The sequence below is a fragment of the Salmo salar genome, chromosome 10, assembly GCF_965601325.2.
Source record: "Salmo salar chromosome 10, fSalSal1, whole genome shotgun sequence".
NCBI lineage: Eukaryota > Metazoa > Chordata > Actinopteri > Salmoniformes > Salmonidae > Salmo > Salmo salar.
Window position 1 is genome coordinate 47,396,581 of NC_138300.1, and position 25,920 is coordinate 47,422,500.

The 25,920-nt window shown below is 53.2% G+C and overlaps 1 protein-coding gene across 1 annotated transcript in view; it reads right to left on the minus strand.

Moving 5' to 3' along the window:
- The window catches only part of LOC106560497 (low-density lipoprotein receptor-related protein 8), a 618,846-nt gene that overhangs the window by 25,679 nt on the left and 567,247 nt on the right, over positions 1 to 25,920 (minus strand). The window contains exons 11-13 of the mRNA XM_082956606.1: positions 24,353 to 24,580; positions 21,806 to 21,924; positions 16,731 to 16,870 (exon numbers count right to left, since the gene is read on the minus strand). Coding sequence (XP_082812732.1) covers positions 16,731 to 16,870; positions 21,806 to 21,924; positions 24,353 to 24,580 — 487 coding nt within the window. The remainder of the gene's footprint in view (positions 1 to 16,730; positions 16,871 to 21,805; positions 21,925 to 24,352; positions 24,581 to 25,920) is intronic.

The following is a 25,920-nucleotide window of genomic DNA, read 5'->3' on the forward strand; positions in this document are numbered from 1 at the left end:
GAAATCATGCACAGAACAAGCAGTATGGCTGGTGGCATTGTCATGCTGGAGGGTCATGTCAGGATGAGCCTGCAGGAAGGGTACCACATGAAGGAGGACGATGTCTTCCTTGTAACGCACAGCGTTTAGATTGCCTGCAATGACAACAAGCTCAGTCCGATGATGCTGTGACACACCGCCCCAGACCATGACGGACCCTCCAACTCCAAATCTATTCCGCTCCAGAGTACAGGCCTTGGTGTAACGCTCATTCCTTCGACGATAAACGCAAATCCAACCATCACCCCTGGTGAGACAAAACTGCGACTCGTCAGTGAAGAGCACTTTTTGCCATCCTGTCTGGTCCAGCGACGGTGGGTTTGTGCCCATAGGCGATGTTGTTGCCGGTGATATCTGTTGAGGACCTGCCTTACAACAGGCCTACAAGCCCTCAGTCCAGCCTATCTCAGCCTATTGCGGACAGTTTGAGCACTGATGGAGGGATTGTGCATTCCTGGTGTAACTCGGGCAGTTGTTGTTGCCAACCTGTGCCTGTCCCGCAAGTGTGATGCAGGTGCAGGTGTTGTGATGGTGTTGTTACACGTGGTCTGCCACTGCGAGGACGATCACCTGTCCACCCTGTCTCCCTGTAGCGCTGTCTTAGGCGTCTCACAGTATGGACATTGCAATTTATTGCCCTGGCCACATCTGCAGTCCTCATGCCTCCTTGCAGCATGCCTAAGGCACGTTGAGCAGGGACCCTGGGCATCTTTCTTTTGGTGTTTTTCAGAGTCAGTAGAAAGGCCTCTTTAGTGTCCTAAGTTTTCATAACTGTGACCTTAATTGCCTACCGTCTGTAAGCTGTTAGTGTCTTAACGACCGTTCAACAGGTGCATGTTCATTAATTGTTTAAACCCTTTACAATGAAGATCTGTGAAGTTATTTCGATTTTTACAAATGATCATTGAAACACAGGGTCCTGAAAAAGGGACTTTTCTTTTTTTGCTGAGTTTATATCCCCCCACTAGAATCTCTATACTTTAATGAAGACAGCTTCTCCATCCTGGAGGGGAATATCAATCATTTCCAGGCCCAGGGACATGTACTAGTATGTGGCGACTTAAATGTCAGAACTGGACAAGAACCTGACACTCTTAGCACACAGGGGGACACACACCTACCTGGAGGTGACAGCATTCCCTCCCTCATATGCCCCCTTAAGCACAACTATGACAACATAACCAACAAAAACGGGTCACAACTCTTGCAACTCTATCACATGCTGGGTATGTACATAGTCAATGTTAGGCTTCGAGGGGACTCGTTTGGTAGGTACATCATCTCTTGACAGTAGTACTGTAGACTACTTTATCACTGACCTCAACCCAGAGTCTCTCAGAGAGTTCATAGTCAGCCCACTGATACCCCTATCAGACCACAGCAAAATCACAGCCTACTTGAACAGAGCAATACTCAAAATTGAGGCATTAAAGCCAAAGGAACTGAATAATATTAACAAATGCTATAGATGGAAGGAAACTAGTGTGGAAACCTACCAAAAAACTATTAGGAAACAAATTCAATCCCTTTTAGACAACTTCCTGGACAAAACGTTTCACTGTAAAAGTGAAGGTGTAAACCAGTAGAAAACCTAAACAGAATATTTGACCTCTAAGCTTCCCTATCAAACCTAAAAATGTCAAACAGAAAACTAAAAAAAATTAACAACAATGACAAATGGTTTGATGAAGAATACAAAAACCTAAGAAAGAAATTGAGAAACCTATCCAACCAAAAACTTAGAGACCCAGAAAACCTGAGTCTACTCCTTCACTATGGTGAATCACTAAAACAATACAGAAATACACTACGGAAAAAGAAGGAACAGCATGTCAGAAATCAGCTCAATGTAATTGAAGAATCTATAGAATCTAACCACTTCTGGGAAAATTGGAAAACACTAAACAAACAACAACGCGAAGAGTTATCTATCCAAAATAGAGATGTATGGATAAACCACTTCTCCAATCTTTTTTGCCGTATTTTAAATATTTTTTAACTTTGTTATTTAACCTTTATTTAACTAGGCAAGTCAGTTAAGAACAAATGATTATTTACAATGATGGCCTACACCTGCCAAACACGGATGACGCTGTCACGTCCTGACCATAGTGTGCTCTTATTTTCTATGGTAGAGTAGGTCAGGGCGTGACTGGGGGGTTTTATCTAGTTTCATTTTTATGTTGTGTTCTAGTTAATTTTTTCTATGTTGGGGTTTTTGTATGATTCCCAATTAGAGGCAGCTGGTCATCATTGTCTCTAATTGGGGATCATATTTAAGTAGTTGTTTTTCCCACTTGGTTTTATGGGAGATTATTTTGAGTTAGTGCATGTTACACCTCTGACGTCATGGTTTGTTGTTTGTTTATAGTTTATTGTTTGTTTGGCTAAGTTTCACTATATAATAAAGATGTGGAACGATATTCACGCTGCGCCTTGGTCCGTTCCTACACACACTTGTGACAGATGCTGGGCCAATTGTGCACCTCCCTATGGGACTCCCAATCACGCCCAGTTGTGATGCAGCCTGGATCGAACCAGGGTGTCTGTAGTAGACCTTAGACCACTGTGCCACTATAACAAATATCAAAAACATATACAAATATTACAATCAACTATTAAAAACGAACAGAACCCACTGTATTCTCTAATTACATTGAATGAACTACAGGAAAAAATACAAACCCTCCAACTCAAAAACGCCTGTGGTGTTGATGGTATCCTCAATGAAACATACAGACCACAAATTCCAATTGGCTGTACTTAAACTATTTAACATCATCCTTAGCTCTGGCATCTTCCCCAATATTTGGAACCAAGGACTGATCACCCCAATCCACAAAAGTGGAGACAAATTTGACCCCAATAACTACCGTGGGATATGTGTCAACAGCAACCTTGGGAAAATCCTCTGAATTATCATTAACAGCAGACTCGTACATTTCATCAGTGAAAACAATGTACTGAGCAAATGTCAAATTGGTTTTCTACCAAATTACCATACGACAGACCACGTATTCACCCTGCACACCCTAATTGACAAACAAACAAAACAAAACAAAACAAAGGCAAAGTCTTCTCATGCTTTGCTGATCTCAAAAAAGCATTTGACTCAATTTGGCATGAGGGTCTGCTATACAAATTGATGGAATGTGGTTTTGGGGGAAAAAGATACAACATTATAAAATCCATGTATTCAAACAACAAGTATGGGGATAAAATTGGCAAAAAACACACATTTCTTTCCACAGGTTCGTGGGGTGAGACAGGGATGCAGCTTAAGCCCCACCCTCTTCAACATATATATCAACAAATTGGCGAGGGCACTAGAACAGTCTGCAGCACCCGGCCTCAACCTTCCAGAATCTGAAGTCAAATATCTACTGTTTGATGATGATCTGGTGCTTCTGTCCCCAACCAAGGAGGGCCTACAGCAGCACCTAGATCTTCTGCACAGATTCTGTCAGACCTGGGCCCTGACAGTAAATCTCAGTAATACAAAAATAATGTTGTTCCAAAAAAGGTCCAGTTGCCAGGACCACAAATACAAATTCCATCTAGACACCGTTGCCCTAAAGCACACAAAAAACTATACATACCTCGACCTAAACATCAGCACCACAGGTAACTTCCACAAAGCTGTGAACGATCTGAGAGACAAGACAAGAAGGGCATTCTATGCCATCAAAAGGAACATAGAATTTGACATACCAATTAAGATCTGGCTAAAAATACTTAAATCAGTTATAGAACCCATTGCCTTTATGGTTGTGAGGTCTGGGGTCTGCTCACCAACCAATAATTCACAAAATGGGACAAACACCAAATTGAGACTCTGCAGAATTCTGCAAAAATATCCTCCGCGCACAACGTAAAACAAATAATCCATGCAGAACAGAATCAGGCCGATACTCGCCAATTATCAAAATCCATAAAAGAGACGTTAAATTCTACAACCACCTAAAAGGAAGCGATTTCATAACAAAGTCATCACCTACAGAGAGATGAACCTGGAGAAGAGTCCCCTAAGCAAGCTGGTCCTGGGGCTCTGTTCACAAACACACCCCACAGAGCCCCAGGACAGCAGCACAATTAGACCCAACCAAATCATGAGAAAACAAAAAGATAATTACTCGACACATTGGAAAGAATTAACAAAAAAACTGAGCAAACTAGAATGCTATTTGGCCCTAAACAGAGAGTACACAGCGGCAGAATACCTGACCACTGTGACTGACCCAAACTTAAGGAAAACTTTGACTACGTACAGACTCAGTGAGCATAGCCTTGCTATTGAGAAAGTCTGCTGTAGGCAGACCTGGCTCTCAAGAGAAGACATGCTATGTGCACACTGCCCACAAAATGAGGTGGAAACTGAGCTGCACTTCCTAACTGACAAATGTATATCAATATTTTTTACCCCTTTTTCTCCCCAATTTCGTGGTATCCAGTTGGTAGTTACAGTCTTGTCTCATCACTGCAACTCCCGTACGGACACGGACACGGACTCGGGAGACGCGAAGGTCGAGAGCCATGCGTCCTCCGAAACACAACCCAACCAAGCTACACTGCTTCTTGACACAATGCCCACTTAACCTGGAAGCCAGCCGCACCAATGTGTCGGAGGAAACACTGTATACCTGGCGACCATGTCAGCGTGCACTGCGCCCAGTCCGCCACAGGAGTCGCTAGTGCACGATGGGACAAGGACATCCCTACCGGCCAAACCCTCCCCTAACCTTCAAAGGCATTTTCTCAAAAGTGGGGTTACAAGTTTATCAACTTTTAAAGCAGAATTACTTTCCCATTGTTCCCCAAATGCAGTGTATGATATACCATTTTGTAGCTCTGTGTCTCAAGTTCAAATGTTGCTACATAAGACCTAATCAAGGCGGTCGGTCACAAATATCATGTTATGGCTATATACAGTGTTGTAACGATGTGCAAATAGTTAAAGTACTCTCTCTCTCTCATCCCTCTCTCTCTCTCTCTCTCTCTCATCCCTCTCTCGCCTTCACTCCCTTCCTCCTTCCCAACTCCTTCTTTTCGTTTAGAGGGTACAGATCCTGCATTGCAGCCGTGTACAGACACTACTCTGGGCCTAACAGTGAGATCAAGGTGGGTCTTTCAAATCTGCAAGCTTAACCCGAGACGGCCAAATCTACCAGGCTCTTAACCCTGATCAGTCCTTAACATTACCTACCCTGACACTCCACCACTCAACACTGGTCCTGGATCAGCTCAGCTCTACTCACACCTGTCTATTCACTACATGACTTATAGTCATGTAATGAATAGACATCGTCCCGATAGGAAAGGTGCAATGAGCTGTAAGGTAGGGCTGATATCCATTGTGCAGGGTGTCAGCTAGATGACAGTTAAGTCTAAGCCTGGAGGGTTACGGGTTCTTTCAGGTAAGCCGTCTAGACCACTCACACACCCACAATAGCAGATTAGGAAGAGGTATTGCACTCATCTGCCTTACATTATCTCCAATCCACCCCTGCACAACACCTGTCAGTCCCTCACCCTACCCTGTCTAACTGTCTGCTCAGCCCTCATTCGCACTCCATCTACTCAGAGTCAGCCCCAATATCAGTCTCTCACAGCCCATCTACTCAGAGTCAACCCAGCCCCACTAATCTCTCCAACCCCAACCCCACTCCCTTCCTCCAGCCCCAATCCCTCTCTCTATCCCAGCCCAGCCCCACTCCCTTTCTCCAGCCCAGCCCCACTCCCTCCCTCCAGCCCAGACCTACTCCCTCCCTTCTTCCAGCCAAGCCCCACTCCCTCTCTCTAGCCAAGCCCCACTCCCTCTCTCCAGCCAAGCCCCACTCCCTCCCTCCCTCCAGCCAAGCCCCACTCCCAGCTCCCTCCCTCCCTCCAGCCCAGCCCCACTCCCTCTCTCCAGCCCAGCCCCACTCCCTCTCTCCAGCCCAGCCCCACTCCCTCTCTCAGCCCAGCCCCACTTCCTCGCTCCAGCCCCGCTCCCTCCCTCCAGTCCAGCTCCCTCCCTCCCTCCCTCCAGCCCAGCCCCACTCCCTCTGTCCAGCCCAGCCCCTCTCCTTCTCTCCAGCCCAGCTCCTCTCCCTCCCTCCAGCCCCACTCCCTCCCTCCCTCTCTCCAGCCCAGCCCCACTCCCTCCCTCTCTCCAGCCCAGCCCAGCCCAGCCCCACTCCCTCCCTCCCTCCCTCTCTCCAGCCCAGCCCCACTCCCTCCCTCCAGCCCAGCTCAACTCCCTCTCTCCAGCCCAGCCCCCCTCCCTCCCTCCCTCCCCTCCCTCCCTCCCTCCCTCCCTCCCTCCCTCCCTCCCTCCCTCCCTCCCTCCCTCCCTCCCTCCCTCCCTCCCTCCCTCCCTCCCTCCCTCCCTCCCTCCCTCCCTCTCTCCCTCTCTCCAGCCCAGCCCCACTCCCTAACCTCCAGCCTAGCCCCACTCCCTCCCTCCAGCCCAGCCCCACTCCCTCTCTCCAGCCCAGCCCAGCCCCACTCCCTCCCTCCCTCTCTCCAGCCCAGCCCCACTCCCTCCCTCCAGCCCAGCCCCACTACCTCTCTCCAGCCCAGCCCCCCCCCCCCCCCCCCCCCCACTCACTCACTCACTCACTCACTCACTCACTCACTCACTCACTCACTCACTCACTCACTCACTCACTCACTCCCTCCAGCCCAGCCCCACTCCCTCTCTCCAGCCCAGCCCCACTCCCTCTCTCCAGCCCAGCCCCACTCCCTCTCTCCAGCCCAGCCCAGCCCCACTCACTCCCTCCCCCCTCTCTCCAGCCCAGCTCCACTCACTCCCTCCCTCTCTCCAGCCCAGCCCCACTCCCTCTCTCCAGCCCAGCCCCACTCCCTCTCTCATGCCCAGCCCAGCCCAGCCCCACTCACTCCCTCCCTCTCTCCAGCCCAGCCCCACTCCCTCTCTCCGCCCAGCCCAGCCCAGCCCCACTCACTCCCTCCCTCTCTCCAGCCCAGCCCCACTACCTCTCTCCAGCCCTGCCCCACTCACTCCCTCCCTCTCTCCAGCCCAGCCCCACTCACTCCCTCCCTCTCTCCAGCCCAGCCCCACTCCCTCTCTCCAGCCCAGCCCCACTCACTCCCTCCCTCTCTCCAGCCCAGCCCCACTCCCTCCCTCCCTCTCTCCAGCCCAGCCCCACTCCCTCTCTCCAGCCCAGCCCCATTCCCTCTCGCAGCCCAGCCCAGCCCAGCCCAGCCCCCCCCCCCCCCCCCCCAGCCCAGCCCCACTCACCCCCCCCCTCCAGCCCTCCCCCTCCCTCTCTCCGCCCAGCCCAGCCCCACTCACTCCCTCCCTCTCTCCGCCCAGCCCCCCCCCCCCCCCTCCGCCCGCCCCACTCCCTCTCTCCAGCCTAGCCCCACTCACTCCCTCTCTCCAGCCCAGCCCAGCCCAGCCCCACTCACTCCCTCCCTCCAGCCCAGCCCCACTCCCTCCAGCCAAGCAGACAGCAATAAAACTAAGATGGCCCCAGGGAGGAGAGTGGAGGCGGAGGCAGTCATGTGGAGAATCCTGCCCTGTCGGTGGGCCTGTCAGGGGGCTAGGCTGTGATGTATGACCCTCTACCCCTCCATCCTCCACGGCCCTGCGGTACTGAAGACCATGGCCAGGTCTGGCCCCCAACAGGAACTGTAAAGGCTGGGTCCTGACTGGTTACTGCAGAATGAACACAGCGCCGGAGGCCATTCATCTCTGAGTGTTATAACTGCTGCCCCACAGAGCCTGGGACAGTGGTCTCTCTAACACATGTACACGCACGCAGGCAGGCAGGCAGGCAGGCAGGCAGGCAGGCAGGCAGGCAGGCAGGCAGGCAGGCAGGCCGGCAGGCACACAGACAGGCAGGCACATAGACAGGCAGGCACACAGACAGGCAGGCACGCAGCCAGGCACACACACACACACACACACACACACACACACACACACACACACACACACACACACACACACACACACACACACACACACTCTGGACATGATGGATTTCCCCACTGAAAGAATGTCCCCAGGTCCCCCTCTGTGTGCACCCCCCAACACTACCATATTACCACTGATCTACTGGTAGCTCTTAGAGCAGCCAGAGCTCTGGTATCTCATCCAATCCTCTGACTCTACAATACCCAGTATTACTTCCTTTAGTTCTTATTGGTCATTTCCCTCCCTCTACGGATTCTGTACACCACTAATCTACCATGCCTGACTCATAGAGGCTCTTCCTGTGGCGTTGACACCGCAGCTGTTGAAAGACAATACCGGTATCATGTCAACGTCTCACACCACTGTGCCCTCACAGCTTACCCCTGACACTCTCCTTTCTCCACCTGGGACCAAATTACTTCCCCCCCCTCCTTCCCCTCTGTGACCCGATTCCTTCCACCCTCTCCCCCTCTTCTCTCTCGCTGTGGTTGTCCACACCCACTCCCTCCTCAGCCCTCTCCCTCTCTTCTCTCTCCCTGTGGCTGTCCACCCCCACTCCTCTCCTCAGCCCTCTCCCTCTCTTCTCTCTCCCTGTGGCTGTCCACCCCCACTCCCTCCTCAGCCTATCTCTCCCTTTACTTGCTCCTGCTCCCCCCCCATCTCCCAATTCAATTCAAGAGGTTTTATTGGCATGGGAAACATATGACAACATTGCCAAAGCAAGTGAAGTACACTGCTCAAAAAAATAAAGGGAACACTTAAACAACACAATGTAACTCCAAGTCAATCACACTTCTGTGAAATCAAACTGTCCACTTAGGAAGCAACACTGATTGACAATAAATTTCACATGCTGTTGTGAAAATGGAATAGACAACAGGTGGAAATTATAGGCAATTAGCAAGACACCCCCAATAAAGGAGTGGTTCTGCAGGTGGGGACCACAGACCACTTCTCAGTTCCTATGCTTCCTGGCTGATGTTTTGGTCACTTTTGAATGCTGGCGGTGCGTTCACTCTAGTGGTAGCATGAGACGGAGTCTACAACCCACACAAGTGGCTCAGGTAGTGCAGCTCATCCAGGATGGCACATCAATGCGAGCTGTGGCAAGAAGGTTTGCTGTGTCTGTCAGTGTAGTGTCCAGAGCATGGAGGCGCTACCAGGAGACACGCCAGTACATCAGGAGACGTGGAGGAGGCCGTAGGAGGGCAACAACCCAGCAGCAGGACCGCTACCGCCTTTGTGCAAGGAGGAGCAGGAGAAGCACTGCCAGAGCCCTGCAAAATGACCTCCAGCAGGCCACAAATGTGCATGCGTCTGCTCAAACGGTCAGAAACAGACTCCATGAGGGTGGTATGAGGGCCCGACGTCCACAGGTGGGGGTTGTGCTTACAGCCCAACACCGTGCAGGACGTTTGGCATTTGCCAGAGAACACCAAGATTGGCAAATTCGCCACTGGCGCCCTGTGCTCTTCACAGATGAAGCAGGTTCACACTGAGCACATGTGACAGACGTGACAGAGTCTGGAGACGCCGTGGAGAACGTTCTGCTGCCGGCAACATCCTCCAGCATGACCAGTTTGGCGGTGGGTCAGTCATGGTGTGGGATGACATTTCTTTGGGGGGCCGCACAGCCCTCCATGTGCTCACCAGAGGTAGCCTGACTGCCATTAGGTACCAAGATGAGATCCGCAGACCCCTTGTGAGACCATATGCTGGTGCGGTTGGCCCTGGGTTCCTCCTAATGCAAGACAATGCTAGACCTCATGTGGCTGGAGTGTGTCAGCAGTTCCTGCAAGAGGAAGGCATTGATGCTATGGACTGGCCCGCCCATTCCCCAGACCTGAATCCAATTGAGCACATCTGGGACATCATGTCTCGCTCCATCCACCAACACCACGTTGCACCACAGACTGTCCAGGAGTTGGCGGATGCTTTAGTCCAGGTCTGGGAGGAGATCCCTCAGGAGACCATCCGCCACCTCATCAGGAGCATGCCCAGGCGTTGTAGGGAGGTCATACAGGCACGTGGAGGCCACACACACTACTGAGCCTCATTTTGACATGTTTTAAGGACATTACATCAAAGTTGGATCAGCCTGTAGTGTGGTTTTCTACTTTAATTTTGAGTGTGACTCCAAATCCAGACCTCCATGGGTTGATAAATTGGATTTCCATTGATTATTTTTGTGTGATTTTGTTGTCAGCACATTCAACTATGTAAAGAAAACAGTATTTAATAAGATTATTTCTTTCATTCAGATCTAGGATGTGTTGTTTAAGTGTTCCCTTTATTTTTTTGAGCAGTATAGATAATATACAGGATGGGTGACACTCTCCACCTCCTCCTGTTCCCCTCCCCTCTCTCCTTCACTCTCCACCTCCTCCTGTTCCCCTCCCCTCTCTCCTTCACTCTCCACCTCCTCCTGTTCCCCTCCCCTCTCTCCTTCACTCTCCACCTCCTCCTGTTCCCCTCCCCTCTCTCCTTCACTATCCACCTCCTCCTGTTCCCCTCCCCTCTCTCCTTCTCTCTCCATCTCCTCCTGTTCCCCTCCCCTCTCTCCTTCACTCTCCACCTCCTCCTGTTCCCCTCCCCTCTGTCCTTCACTCTCCACCTCCTCCTGTTCCCCTCCCCTCTCTCCTTCACTCTCCACCTCCTCCTGTTCCCCTCCCCTCTCTCCTTCACTCTCCATCTCATCCTGTTCCCCTCCCCTCTCTCCTTCACTCTCCACCTCCTCCTGTTCCGCTCCCCTCTCTCCTTCACTCTCCACCTCCTCCTGTTCCCCTCCCCTCTCTTCTTCACTCTCCACCTCCTCCTGTTCCCCTCCCCTCTCTCCTTCACTCTCCACCTCCTCCTGTTCCCCTCCCCTCTCTCCTTCACTCTCCACCTCCTCCTGTTCCCCTCCCCTCTCTCCTTCACTCTCCACCTCCTCCTGTTCCCCTCTCTCCTTCACTCTCCACCTCCTCCTGTTCCCCTCCCCTCTCTCCTTCACTCTCCACCTCCTCCTGTTCCCCTCCCCTCTCTCCTTCACTCTCCATCTCATCCTGTTCCCCTCCCCTCTCCTTCACTCTCCACCTCCTCCTGTTCCGCTCCCCTCTCTCCTTCACTCTCCACCTCCTCCTGTTCCCCTCCCCTCTCTCCTTCACTCTCCACCTCCTCCTGTTCCCCTCCCCTCTCTCCTTCACTCTCCACCTCCTCCTGTTCCCCTCCCCTCTCTCCTTCACTCTCCACCTCCTCCTGTTCCCCTCCCCTCTCTCCTTCACTCTCCATCTCATCCTGTTCCCCTCCCCTCTCTCCTTCACTCTCCACCTCCTCCTGTTCCGCTCCCCTCTCTCCTTCACTCTCCACCTCCTCCTGTTCCCCTCCCCTCTCTTCTTCACTCTCCACCTCCTCCTGTTCCCCTCCCCTCTCTCCTTCACTCTCCACCTCCTCCTGTTCCCCTCCCCTCTCTCCTTCACTCTCCACCTCCTCCTGTTCCCCTCCCCTCTCTCCTTCACTCTCCATCCCATCCTGTTCCCCTCCCCTCTCTCCTTCACTCTCCACCTCCTCCTGTTCCCCTCCCCTCTCTCCTTCACTCTCCACCTCCTCCTGTTCCCCTCCCCTCTCTCCTTCACTCTCCATCCCATCCTGTTCCCCTCCCCTCTCTCCTTCACTCTCCATCCCATCCTGTTCCCCTCCCCTCTCTCCTTCACTCTCCATCTCCATCCTGTTCCCCTCCCCTCTCTCCTTCACTCTCCACCTCCTCCTGTTCCCCTCCCCTCTCTCCTTCACTCTCCACCTCCTCCTGTTCCCCTCCCCTCTCTCCTTCACTCTCCATCTCATCCTGTTCCCCTCCCCTCTCTCCTTCACTCTCCATCCCATCCTGTTCCCCTCCCCTCTCTCCTTCACTCTCCATCTCATCCTGTTCCCCTCCCCTCTCTCCTTCACTCTCCACCTCCTCCTGTTCCCCTCCCCTCTCTCCTTCACTCTCCACCTCCTCCTGTTCCCCTCCCCTCTCTCCTTCACTCTCCATCCCATCCTGTTCCCCTCCCCTCTCTCCTTCACTCTCCATCCCATCCTGTTCCCCTCCCCTCACTCCTTCACTCTCCATCCCATCCTGTTCCCCTCCCCTCACTCCTTCACTCTCCATCCCATCCTGTTCCCCTCCCCTCTCTCCTTCTCTCTCCATCCCATCCTGTTCCCCTCCCCTCTCTCCACCTCCTCCTGTTCCCCTCCCCTCTCTCCTTCACTCTCCACCTCCTCCTGTTCCCCTCCCCTCTCTCCTTCACTCTCCACCTCCTCCTGTTCCCCTCCCCTCTCTCCTTCACTCTCCACCTCCTCCTGTTCCCCTCCCCTCTCTCCTTCACTCTCCACCTCCTCCTGTTCCCCTCCCCTCTCTCCTTCACTCTCCATCCTCCTCCTGTTCCCCTCCCCTCTCTCCTTCACTCTCCATCTCATCCTGTTCCCCTCCCCTCTCTCCTTCACTCTCCATATCATCCTGTTCCCCTCCCCTCTCTCCTTCACTCTCCACCTCCTCCTGTTCCCCTCCCCTCTCTCCTTCACTCTCCACCTCCTCCTGTTCCCCTCCCCTCTCTCCTTCACTCTCCACCTCCTCCTGTTCCCCTCCCCTCTCTCCTTCACTCTCCACCTCCTCCTGTTCCGCTCCCCTCTCTCCTTCACTCTCCACCTCCTCCTGTTCCCCTCCCCTCTCTCCTTCACTCTCCATCCCATCCTGTTCCCCTCCCCTCTCTCCTTCACTCTCCATCCCATCCTGTTCCCCTCCCCTCTCTCCTTCACTCTCCAGCCTCCTCCTGTTCCCCTCCCCTCTCTCCTTCACTCTCCACCTCCTCCTGTTCCCCTCCCCTCTCTCCTTCACTCTCCACCTCCTCCTGTTCCCCTCCCCTCTCTCCTTCACTCTCCATCTCATCCTGTTCCCCTCCCCTCTCTCCTTCACTCTCCATCCCATCCTGTTCCCCTCCCCTCTCTCCTTCACTCTCCACCTCCTCCTGTTCCCCTCCCCTCTCTCCTTCACTCTCCATCTCCATCCTGTTCCCCTCCCCTCTCTCCTTCACTCTCCATCCCATCCTGTTCCCCTCCCCTCTCTCCTTCACTCTCCATCCTTCCTGTTCCCCTCCCCTCACTCCTTCACTCTCCATCCCATCCTGTTCCCCTCCCCTCACTCCTTCACTCTCCATCCATCCTGTTCCCCTCCCCTCTCTCCTTCACTCTCCATCCCATCCTGTTCCCCTCCCCTCTCTCCACCTCCTCCTGTTCCCCTCCCCTCTCTCCTTCACTCTCCACCTCCTCCTGTTCCCCTCCCCTCTCTCCTTCACTCTCCACCTCCTCCTGTTCCCCTCCCCTCTCTCCTTCACTCTCCATCTCATCCTGTTCCCCTCCCCTCTCTCCTTCACTCTCCACCTCCTCCTGTTCCCCTCCCCTCTCTCCTTCACTCTCCATCCCATCCTGTTCCCCTCCCCTCTCTCCTTCACTCTCCATCCCATCCTGTTCCCCTCCCCTCTCTCCTTCACTCTCCATCCCATCCTGTTCCCCTCCCCTCTCTCCACCTCCTCCTGTTCCCCTCCCCTCTCTCCTTCACTCTCCACCTCCTCCTGTTCCCCTCCCCTCTCTCCTTCACTCTCCACCTCCTCCTGTTCCCCTCCCCTCTCTCCTTCACTCTCCACCTCCTCCTGTTCCCCTCCCCTCTCTCCTTCACTCTCCACCTCCTCCTGTTCCCCTCCCCTCTCTCCTTCACTCTCCACCTCCTCCTGTTCCCCTCCCCTCTCTACTTCACTCTCCATCCCATCCTGTTCCCCTCCCCTCTCTCCTTCACTCTCCACCTCCTCCTGTTCCCCTCCCCTCTCTCCTTCACTCTCCATCCCATCCTGTTCCCCTCCCCTCTCTCCTTCACTCTCCATCCCATCCTGTTCCCCTCCCCTCTCTCCTTCTCTCTCCATCCCATCCTGTTCCCCTCCCCTCTCTCCTTCACTCTCCATTCATCCTGTTCCCCTCCCCTCTCTCCTTCACTCTCCACCTCCTCCTGTTCCCCTCCCCTCTCTCCTTCACTCTCCACCTCCTCCTGTTCCCCTCCCCTCTCTCCTTCACTCTCCACCTCCTCCTGTTCCCCTCCCCTCTCTCCTTCACTCTCCACCTCCTCCTGTTCCCCTCCCCTCTCTCCTTCACTCTCCACCTCCTCCTGTTCCCCTCCCCTCTCTCCTTCACTCTCCATCTCATCCTGTTCCCCTCCCCTCTCTCCTTCACTCTCCACCTCCTCCTGTTCCCCTCCCCTCTCTCCTTCACTCTCCATCCCATCCTGTTCCCCTCCCCTCTCTCCTTCACTCTCCACCTCCTCCAGTTCCCCTCCCCTCTCTCCTTCACTCTCCACCTCCTCCTGTTCCCCTCCCCTCTCTCCTTCTCTCTCCATCTCATCCTGTTCCCCTCCCCTCTCTCCTTCACTCTCCACCTCCTCCTGTTCCCCTCCCCTCTCTCCTTCACTCTCCATCCCATCCTGTTCCCCTCCCCTCTCTCCTTCACTCTCCATCCCATCCTGTTCCCCTCCCCTCTCTCCTTCACTCTCCATCCCATCCTGTTCCCCTCCCCTCTCTCCACCTCCTCCTGTTCCCCTCCCCTCTCTCCTTCACTCTCCACCTCCTCCTGTTCCCCTCCCCTCTCTCCTTCACTCTCCACCTCCTCCTGTTCCCCTCCCCTCTCTCCTTCACTCTCCACCTCCTCCTGTTCCCCTCCCCTCTCTCCTTCACTCTCCACCTCCTCCTGTTCCCCTCCCCTCTCTCCTTCACTCTCCACCTCCTCCTGTTCCCCTCCCCTCTCTCCTTCTCTCTCCATTTCATCCTGTTCCCCTCCCCTCTCTCCTTCACTCTCCACCTCCTCCTGTTCCCCTCCCCTCTCTCCTTCACTCTCCATCCCATCCTGTTCCCCTCCCCTCTCTCCTTCACTCTCCATCCCATCTTGTTCCCCTCCCCTCTCTCCTTCACTCTCCACCTCCTCCTGTTCCCCTCCCCTCTCTACTTCACTCTCCATCCCATCCTGTTCCCCTCCCCTCTCTACTTCACTCTCCATCTCATCCTGTTCCCCTCCCATCTCTCCTTCTCTCTCCATCTCATCCTGTTCCCCTCCCCTCTCTCCTTCACTCTCCATCCCATCCTGTTCCCCTCCCCTCTCTCCTTTACTCTCCATCCCATCCTGTTCCCCTCCCCTCTCTCCATCCCATCCTGTTCCCCTCCCCTCTCTCCTTCACTCTCCATTCCATCCTGTTCCCCTCCCCTCTCTCCTTTACTCTCCATCCCATCCTGTTCCCCTCCCCTCTCTCCTTCACTCTCCACCTCCTCCTGTTCCGCTCCCCTCTCTCCTTCACTCTCCACCTCCTCCTGTTCCCCTCCCCTCTCTCCTTCACTCTCCACCTCCTCCTGTTCCCCTCCCCTCTCTCCTTCACTCTCCACCTCCTCCTGTTCCCCTCCCCTCTCTCCTTCACTCTCCACCTCCTCCTGTTCCCCTCCCCTCTCTCCTTCACTCTCCATCTCATCCTGTTCCCCTCCCCTCTCTCCTTCACTCTCCACCTCCTCCTGTTCCCCTCCCCTCTCTCCTTCACTCTCCATCCCATCCTGTTCCCCTCCCCTCTCTCCTTCACTCTCCATCCCATCCTGTTCCCCTCCCCTCTCTCCTTCACTCTCCACCTCCTCCTGTTCCCCTCCCCTCTCTCCTTCACTCTCCATCTCATCCTGTTCCCCTCCCCTCTCTCCTTCACTCTCCATCTCCATCCTGTTCCCCTCCCATCTCTCCTTTCTCTCCATCTCATCCTGTTCCCCTCCCCTCTCTCCTTCACTCTCCATCTCCTCCTGTTCCCCTCCCCTCTCTCCTTCACTCTCCACCTCCTCCTGTTCCCCTCCCCTCTCTCCTTCACTCTCCATTCCATCCTGTTCCCCTCCCCTCTCTCCTTTACTCTCCATCCCATCCTGTTCCCCTCCCCTCTCTCCATCCCATCCTGTTCCCCTCCCCTCTCTCATTCACTCTCCATCCCATCCTGTTCCCCTCCCCTCTCTCCATTCACTCTCCATCCCATCCTGTTCCCCTCCCCTCTCTCCTTCACTCTCCATCCCATCCTGTTCCCCTCCCCTCTCTCCTTCACTCTCCATCCCATCCTGTTCCCCTCCCCTCTCTCCTTCACTCTCCATTCCATCCTGTTCCCCTCCCCTCTCTCCTTCACTCTCCATCCCATCCTGTTCCCCTCCCCTCTCTCATTCACTCTCCATCCCATCCTGTTCCCCTCCCCTCTCTCCTTCACTCTCCATCCCATCCTGTTCCCCTCCCCTCTCTCCATCTGTCACGCCCTGACCAGGTGAACTCGGATATTTTGGGTCAGGGTGTGTCATGTTGGGTATTTTTCCTTGGTTTGTTTTTCTATGTTTGCGTTATAGCCTTGTGTTAGCTCTATGTGGTTTATTTCTATGTTGGGTTCTGTCGATTCCCAATCAGAGACAGCTGTCGCTAGTTGTCTCTGATTGGGATCACATTTAAGTTCCTTTTCCCCCACGCTGTTGGTGGGGTGTTGTCTCTTTGTTTTAGAGCAGTTAACGTATCGGCATTTTCTTGATTTTTTGTACGTGTTTATTTTAGTGTAAAGAATAAACATGTGTTCGCTCCCAGCTGCGTTTTGGTCCGCTTCCTCGTCACCCGACGACGATCGTTACACCATCCCATCCTGCTCCCCCCACATTCTCCCTCCTCTGTGCCTCCCACCATTCACCCCCTCCTCCTCCCATGTCTTTCCCCTCCTTACCTCGAAGACGGTGAGAGCGAAGGGGTGCCCCAGGTGGTCCTGGGAAAAGAGCAACACTTTGCGGTTGTCACCGTTCAGGTCGATGCTGGAGAGCAGGTGCAGCTTAGAGTCCACCCAGTACAGACGCCTGTTGGATAGGTCTGAGACAGGGAGAGGGGGGAGAGGGATGGGAGAGAGGGGGAGGGAGAGAATAAATAAGGGAGAGAGAGAGGGAGAAAGGAATGGAAGGGAGAGGAGAGAGCGAGGGAGGTCAGGTTAATGTATGGTACAACACTTCTTCAGAAGGTTTATGGTTCTGGCCCAGTAGAAGATCCATCCTCTTTGTCAGACAGTTAGACTCAATACAATAGTGATCAGAAGGTTGCTGGTTCAGTCTCCAGATGGGGAATACTACCTTTTATTTAACCTTTATTTAACTGGGTACTTGAGCCTGGCACTTAACCTAACCTGACCTCAAGCTAATATCAAGTTATGTCAATGGACTGTGTGTAGGTGTACAGTTGATAGGCTGTCTAGATCAGTTGCTATGGAAGGGAATAAGCAGGTCAGCAAAGTAAATACTCCTGTAGTAACACAGCTGTAGGGACTGAATCAGGAAACAGCTTTATTCATTCACAAGCTCACCTCTCTCCACTCAGCCACTCATACTATCAACCATTCTACTCTGTGCTGCCTGTCTGCTGGCTGTCAAATCGATGAAAAGGGGAAAATAATCCCCTCCTTTTTTTGAGAAACCATATTAGCCAGCCAGTGTTATTTTCTCTCTCTCTTGTTCCTCTAACTCTCAACATCATTTGTTTTCATACAGATGTAGCCCTAGCTAGCGACACCTCAATTCCACATCCATCTCTCTCTCCCTGCTCTGTTGTTCTCTCTCTCCCTGCTCTGTCGTTCTCTCTCCCTGCTCTGTCGTTCTCTCTCCCTGCTCTGTCGTTCTCTCTCTCTCTCCCTGCTCTGTCGTTCTCTCTCTCTCCCTGCTCTGTTGTTCTCTCTCTCTCCCTGCTCTGTCGTTCTCTCTCTCTCTCCCTGCTCTGTCGTTCTCTCTCTCTCTCCCTGCTCTGTTGTTCTCTCTCTCTCCCTGCTCTGTTGATCTCTCTCTCTCTCTGCTCTGTCGTTCTCTCTCTCTCCCTGCGCTGTCGTTCTCTCTCTCTCCCTGCTCTGTTGTTCTCTCTCTCTCTCTGCTCTGTCGTTCTCTCTCTCTCTCCCTGCTCTGTCGTTCTCTCTCTCTCCCTGCTCTGTCGTTCTCTCTCTCTCCCTGCTCTGTCGTTCTCTCTCTCTCCATGCTCTGTTGTTCTCTCTCTCTCTGCTCTGTTGTTCTCTCTCTCTCCCTGCTCTGTCGTTCTCTCTCTCTCCATGCTCTGTCGTTCTCTCTCTCTCCCTGCTCTGTTGTTCTCTCTCTCTCCCTGCTCTGTTGTTCTCTCTCTCTCTGCTCTGTTGTTCTCTCTCTCTCCCTGCGCTGTCGTTCTCTCTCTCTCTGCTCTGTTGTTCTCTCTCTCTCCCTGCTCTGTCGTTCTCTCTCTCTCTCTCTCTGCTCTGTCGTTCTCTCTCTCTGCTCTGTTGTTCTCTCTCTCTCCCTGCGCTGTCGTTCTCTCTCTCTCTGCTCTGTCGTTCTCTCTCTCTCCCTGCTCTGTCATTCTCTCTCTCTCTCTCTGCTCTGTCGTTCTCTCTCTCTCCCTGCGCTGTCGTTCTCTCTCTCTCTCCCTGCTCTGTCGTTCTCTCTCTCCCTGCTCTGTCGTTCTCTCTCTCTCCCTGCTCTGTTGTTCTCTCTCTCTCCCTGCTCTGTCGTTCTCTCTCTCTCTCTCTCTCTGCTCTGTCGTTCTCTCTCTCTCTGCTCTGTTGTTCTCTCTCTCTCCCTGCGCTGTCGTTCTCTCTCTCTCTGCTCTGTCGTTCTCTCTCTCTCCCTGCTCTGTCGTTCTCTCTCTCTCTCTCTGCTCTGTCGTTCTCTCTCTCTCTGCTCTGTTGTTCTCTCTCTCTCCCTGCGCTGTCGTTCTCTCTCTCTCTGCTCTGTCGTTCTCTCTCTCTCCCTGCTCTGTCGTTCTCTCTCTCTCTCTCTGCTCTGTTGTTCCCTCACTCTCTCTGCTCTGTTGTTCTCTCTCTCTCTCCCTGCTCTGTTGTTCCCTCACTCTCTCTGCTCTGTCGTTCTCTCTCTCTCTCCCTGCTCTGTTGTTCTCTCTCTCTCCCTGCGCTGTCGTTCTCTCTCTCTCTGCTCTGTCGTTCTCTCTCTCTCCCTGCTCTGTCGTTCTCTCTCTCTCTCTCTGCTCTGTTGTTCCCTCACTCTCTCTGCTCTGTTGTTCTCTCTCTCTCTCTCTGCTCTGTTGTTCCCTCACTCTCTCTGCTCTGTTGTTCTCTCTCTCTCTCCCTGCTCTGTTGTTCCCTCACTCTCTCTGCTCTGTCGTTCTCTCTCTCTCTCCCTGCTCTGTTGTTCCCTCACTCTCTCTGCTCTGTTGTTCTCTCTCTCTCTCCCTGCTCTGTTGTTCCCTCACTCTCTCTGCTCTGTCGTTCTCTCTCTCTCTCCCTGCGCTGTCGTTCTCTCTCTCTCTCCCTGCTCTGTTGTTCCCTCACTCTCTCTGCTCTGTTGTTCTCTCTCTCTCTCCCTGCTCTGTTGTTCCCTCACTCTCCCTGCTCTGTCGTTCTCTCTCTCTCTCTGCTCTGTCGTTCTCTCTCTCTCCCTGCTCTGTCGTTCTCTCTCTCTCCCTGCTCTGTCGTTCTCTCTCTCTCCCTGCTCTGTCGTTCTCTCTCTCTCTGCTCTGTCATTCTCTCTCTCTCTCTGCTCTGTCGTTCTCTCTCTCTGCTCTGTCATTCTCTCTCTCTCTGCTCTGTCGTTCTCTCTCTCTCCCTGCTCTGTTGTTCGCTCTCTCTCCCTGCTCTGTCGTTCTCTCTCTCCCTGCTCTGTCGTTCTCTCTCTCCCTGCTCTGTTGTTATCTCTCTCTCCCTGCACTGTCTCTCTCTCCCTGCTCTGTCGTTCTCTCTCTCTTCCTGCGCTCTCTCTCTCTCTGCTCTGTCGTTCTCTCTCTCCCTACTCTGCTGTTCTCTCTCTCTCCCTGCTCTGTCTCTCTCTCTCTCCCTACTCTGCTGTTCTCTCTCTCTCCCTGCTCTGTCGTTCTCGCTGTCTCTCTCTCTGCTCTGTCACTCTCTCTCTCCCTACTTTGCTGTTTGCTCTCTCTCCCTGCTCTGTCTCTCTCTCTGCTCTGTCGTTCTCTGTCTCTCTCTCTGCTCTGTCGTTCTCTGTCTCTCTCTCTGCTCTGTCGTTCTCTCTCTCTGCTCTGTCGTTCTCTGTCTCTCTCTCTGCTCTGTCGTTCTCTCTCTCTGCTCTGTCGTTCTGTCTCTCTGCTCTGTCGTTCTCTCTCTCTGCTCTGTCGTTCTCTGTCTCTCTCTCTGCTCTGTCGTTCTGTCTCTCTGCTCTGTCGTTCTCTCTCTCTGCTGTGTCGTTCTGTCTCTCTGCTCTGTCGTTCTGTCTCTCTGCTCTGTCGTTCTCTCTCTCTGCTCTGTCGTTCTCTGTCTCTCTCTCTGCTCTGTCGTTCTGTCTCTCTGCTCTGTCGTTCTGCGTCTCATCATCAGCCATGGGCACAGAAAGGAGAGAAATTGGCACAGGTTAAGAGGGATGGAAGGGTGGAGGAATGGAGGGGAGGATGATTGGGGTATTGATGACAGCTTGGGCCGCTTCATTCCCAGCTCTGCTGAAAGAACAAACTACAGGCTGATTGATGACAGAGCCACACTGACTGACTGACTGACTGACTGACTGACTGACTGACTGACTGACTGACTGACTGACTGACTGACTGACTGACTGACTGACTGACTGACAACTATGTGACAGACATTTTTATTCAACATTCATTCTGTCTTCCTTTCCCTTCAGCCTCTCTGTCTTCCTTTCCTTCAGCCTCTCTCTGTCTTCCTTTCCCTTCAGCCTCTCTCTGTCTTCCTTTCCCTTCAGCCTCTCTCTGTCTTCCTTTCCCTTCAGCCTCTCTGTCTTCCTTTCCCTTCAGCCTCTTTCTGTCTTCCTTTCCCTTCAGCCTCTCTGTCTTCCTTTCCCTTCAGCTTCTCTCTGTCTTCCTTTCCCTTCAGCCTCTCTGTCTTCCTTTCCCTTCAGCCTCTCTGTCTTCCTTTCCCTTCAGCTTCTCTCTGTCTTCCTTTCCCTTCAGCCTCACTCTGTCTTCCTTTCCCTTCAGCCTCTCTGTGTCTTCCTTTCCCTTCAGCCTCTCTCTGTCTTCCTTTCCCTTCAGCCTCTCTGTCTTCCTTTCCCTTCAGCCTCTTTCTGTCTTCCTTTCCCTTCAGCCTCTCTGTCTTCCTTTCCCTTCAGCCTCTCTCTGTCTTCCTTTCCCTTCAGCCTCTCTCTGTCTTCCTTTCCCTTCAGCCTCTCTCTGTCTTCCTTTCCCTTCAGCCTCTCTGTCTTCCTTTCCCTTCAGCCTCTCTCTGTCTTCCTTTCCCTTCAGACTCTCTCTGTCTTCCTTTCCCTTCAGCCTCTCTCTGTCTTCCTTTCCCTTCAGCCTCTCTCTGTCTTCCTTTCCCTTCAGCCTCTCTGTCTTCCTTTCCCTTCAGCTTCTCTCTGTCTTCCTTTCCCTTCAGCTTCTCTCTGTCTTCCTTTCCCTTCAGCCTCTCTGTCTTCCTTTCCCTTCAGCTTCTCTCTGTCTTCCTTTCCCTTCAGCCTCTCTGTGTCTTCCTTTCCCTTCAGCCTCTCTCTGTCTTCCTTTCCCTTCAGCCTCTCTGTCTTCCTTTCCCTTCAGCCTCTCTGTCTTCCTTTCCCTTCAGCCTCTCTCTGTCTTCCTTTCCCTTCAGCCTCTCTGTCTTCCTTTCCCTTCAGCCTCTCTCTGTCTTCCTTTCCCTTCAGCCTCTCTCTGTCTTCCTTTCCCTTCAGCCTCTCTCTGTCTTCCTTTCCCTTCAGCTTCTCTCTGTCTTCCTTTCCCTTCAGCCTCTCTGTGTCTTCCTTTCCCTTCAGCTTCTCTCTGTACTCTCATCATGTAGCCCTCCCTCCCTCCCTCCCTCCCTCCCTCCCTCCCTCCCTCCCTCCCTCCCCTCCCTCCCTCCCTCCCTCCCTCCCTCCCTCCCTCCCTCCCCAGTGCCAGTCTTACCCAGAGTGATGCCGTTGGGCCATTCGATCCTCTCTGACACCAGTACTTGGCGGTCCACTCCGTTCATGCCAGCCTTCTCTATCTTCGCCTGGGTCCCCCAGTCAGACCAGTACATAAACCTACAGGAGAGTAAAGGGATTTACATTGAACAATAACTACAATAATCACATAGTGACGATATGTAGCCTACAGTATGGAAAGAGAGTGGGAAAGAGAGTGAGAGTGTGAGAGTGAGTGAGTGAGTGAGTGAGTGAGTGAGTGAGTGAGTGAGTGAGTGCGTGAGTGAGTGAGTGAGTGAGTGAGTGAGTGAGTGAGTGAGTGAGTGAGTGAGTGAGTGAGTGAGTGAGTGAGTGAGATGCTATTAGGTGACTTTCAGCAACACAACCTTACCTGAGACTGTAGGAAAGAATCTCCGATAAATATGTAAATGGTTTAAAAGTAAACCAAACCTTCCATCTGCACTACTGAGCCAAAGGCCAACTGTGTACATATCTCCCAGGCAGCTGCTCTCTTCATGTTCTACCTCCATGATAGAAATAGGCCAGCCAGCCAGCCAGCCAGCCAGCCAGGCAGGTAGTGTACAGACCAGCAGGGACAGTTAGCTAACATTGTCTTCTTTCCCTGTACTGAGGAACCAAACCTACGTTGGGTTGGGCTCATTTGCATGTTTCATGCTCATCTGGCTCAGTAATGTTGTGGAAAGAAGGCCCTGGGGAATAGAGTTATCAGTAATGTTGTGGAAAGAAGGCCCTGGGGAATAGAGTTATCAGTAATGTTGTGGAAAGAAGGCCCTGGGGAATAGAGTTATCAGTAATGTTGTGGAAAGAAGGCCCTGGGGAATAGAGTTATCAGTAATGCTGTGGAAAGAAGGCCCTGGGGAATAGAGTTATCAGTAATGTTGTGGAAAGAAGGCCCTGGGGAATAGAGTTATCAGTAATGTTGTGGAAAGAAGGCCCTGGGGAATAGAGTTATCAGTAATGTTGTGGAAAGAAGGCCCTGGGGAATAGAGTTATCAGTAATGTTGTGGAAAGAAGGCCCTGGGGAATAGAGTTATCAGTAATGTTGTGGAAAGAAGGCCCTGGGGAATAGAGTTATCAGTAATGTTGTGGAAAGAAGGCCCTGGGGAATAGAGTTATCAGTAATGTTGTGGAAAGAAGGCCCTGGGGAATAGAGTTATCAGTAATGTTGTGGAAAGAAGGCCCTGGGGAATAGAGTTATCAGTAATGTTGTGGAAAGAAGGCCCTGGGGAATAGAGTTATCAGTAATGTTGTGGAAAGAAGGCCCTGGGGAATAGAGTTATCAGTAATGTTGTGGAAAGAAGGCCCTGGGGAATAGAGTTATCAGTAATGTTGTGGAAAGAAGGCCCTGGGGAATAGAGTTATCAGTAATGCTGTGGAAAGAAGGCCCTGGGGAATAGAGTTATCAGTAATGTTGTGGAAAGAAGGCCCTGGGGAATAGAGTTATCAGTAATGTTGTGGAAAGAAGGCCCTGGGGAATAGAGTTATCAGGGAGAGACAGGGAGATGGGAGGAGCTAAAGTGTTGAGACACTGAGACTAGATAGATGCTATTAATGCCTACAGCTACGTCTGACAGGAAGAGAGGGAGGGATGGGATGGGAAGAGGAAAAGGGAGAGGTACAGGGGGAGGGAGGGAGGGAGGGAGGGAGGGAGGGAGGGAGGGAGGGAGGGAGGGAGGGAGGGAGGGAGGGAGGGAGGGAGGCAAAGAGGAAAAGGGAGAAGTACAGAGGGAGGGAGGGGAAGAGGAAAAGGGAGAGGTACAGGGGGAGGGAGGGAGGGAGGGAGGGAGGGAGGGAGGGAGGGAGGGAGGGAGGGAGGGAGGGAGGGAGGGAGGGAGGGAGGGAGGAAAAGGGAGAGGTACAGGGGGAGGGAGGGAGGAAGGGATGGGAGGAGGGAGGGAGGGAGGGAGGGAGGGAGGGAGGGAGTCAGGGAGGGAGGGGAAGATGAAAAGGGAGAAGTACGGAGGAGGGAGGGAGGGAGGGAGGGAGGGAGGGAGGGAGGGAGGGAGGGAGGGAGGGAGGGAGGGAGGAGGGAGGGAGGGAGGGGAAGAGGAAAAGGGAGAAGTACGGAGGGAGGGAGGGAGGGAGGGAGGGAGGAGGGAGGGAGGGAGGGAGGGAGGGAGGGAGGGAGGGAGGGAGGGGAAGATGAAAAGGGAGAAGTACGGAGGGAGGGAGGGAGGGAGGGAGGGAGGGAGGGAGGGAGGGAGGGAGGGGAAGAGGAAAAGGGAGAAGTACGGAGGGAGGGAGTCTTGTTTCAGTGTTCTGACCGGTTTCCGTGTTCTGACCAGATAGGCAACACATAATGTGATGCATCATGGACAGTCATCCAGTCTTACTCCTTCCCCCAACCCCTCTCTCTCTCTCTGTCCCTCTCTCACATACACACAATCCGTCCCTTATTTTTTAAATCACTCACTCACTCACTCACTTCCTCCCTCACCTTCTCCCAACACTAACCCCAACTCTACCCCACCCTCCCCCTAACTCCCCCATCCCTCCCTCCCTGCCTCTGATCCCTCACCCCTCTCACCCTTGTCGGGGGTCCACAGCGATGGCCCGTGGTTCGCTCAGCTCAGTGTCAATCAGGACCTTCCTCTTCTTGCCATCTCCCGTGGCAACAGAGACAGTCTTATCTCCGGAGTCGGTCCAGTAGATGTTGTTATGGACCCAGTCAACAGCCAGCCCCTCAGGAGAGGACAGCGCTGTCTCAATCAGAGTCACCTGCTCCGACGAATCACTGGCCTTGTTGATGTACGCACTGGGGAGCACAGACACGAGGTTATTATGAGATTAATACAACACACACTATACACACACATGGACAGTATATTAAAGCACACAAAGACAACAATAAACACAATCAACTGTAGACCCATCCAGGTGTCAGAGTCCATATCAGACCACCCTGTATTACAAAACTATGTAACTGATACATTACATAGAACAGAACCAAAAATAAGATTCTGAGTTAAAAAGCTGTCACATCCAACTGTTGTCGCCATCATGGGGGAGGGACTCTCCTGGCCAGTAATACATCTGATAGGCTGTTGTCGCCATCATGGGGGAGGGACTCCCCTGGCCAGTAATACATCATGGGGGAGGGACTCTCCTGGCCAGTAATACATCTGATAGGCTGTTGTAGCCATGGGGGAGGGACTCTCCTGGCCAGTAATACATCTGATAGGCTGTTGTAGCCATGGGGGAGGGACTCTCCTGGCCAATAATACATCTGATAGGCTGTTGTCGCCATGGGGGAGGGACTCTCCTGGCCAGTAATACATCTGATAGGCTGTTGTCGCCATGGGGGAGGGACTCTCCTGGCCAGTAATACATCTGATAGGCTGTTGTCGCCATGGGAGAGGGACTCTCCTGGCCAGTAATACATCTGATAGGCTGTTGTAGCCATGGGGGAGGGACTCTCCTGGCCAGTAATACATCTGATAGGCTGTTGTCGCCATGGGAGAGGGACTCTCCTGGCCAGTAATACATCTGATAGGCTGTTGTAGCCATGGGGGAGGGACTCTCCTGGCCAGTAATACATCTGATAGGCTGTTGTAGCCATGGGGGAGGGACTCTCCTGGCCAGTAATACATCTGATAGGCTGTTGTAGCCATGGGGGAGGGACTCTCCTGGCCAGTAATACATATGATAGGCTGTTGTAGCCATGGGGGAGGGACTCTCCTGGCCAGTAATACATCTGATAGGCTGTTGTAGCCATGGGGGAGGGACTCTCCTGGCCAGTAATACATCTGATAGGCTGTTGTAGCCATGGGGGAGGGACTCTCCTGGCCAGTAATACATCTGATAGGCTGTTGTAGCCATGGGGGAGGGACTCTCCTGGCCAGTAATACATCTGATAGGCTGTTGTAGCCATGGGGGAGGGACTCTCCTGGCCAGTAATACATCTGATAGGCTGTTGTAGCCATGGGGGAGGGACTCTCCTGGCCAATAATACATCTGATAGGCTGTTGTCGCCATGGGGGAGGGACTCTCCTGGCCAGTAATACATCTGATAGGCTGTTGTCGCCATGGGGGAGGGACTCTCCTGGCCAGTAATACATCTGATAGGCTGTTGTCGCCATGGGGGAGGGACTCTCC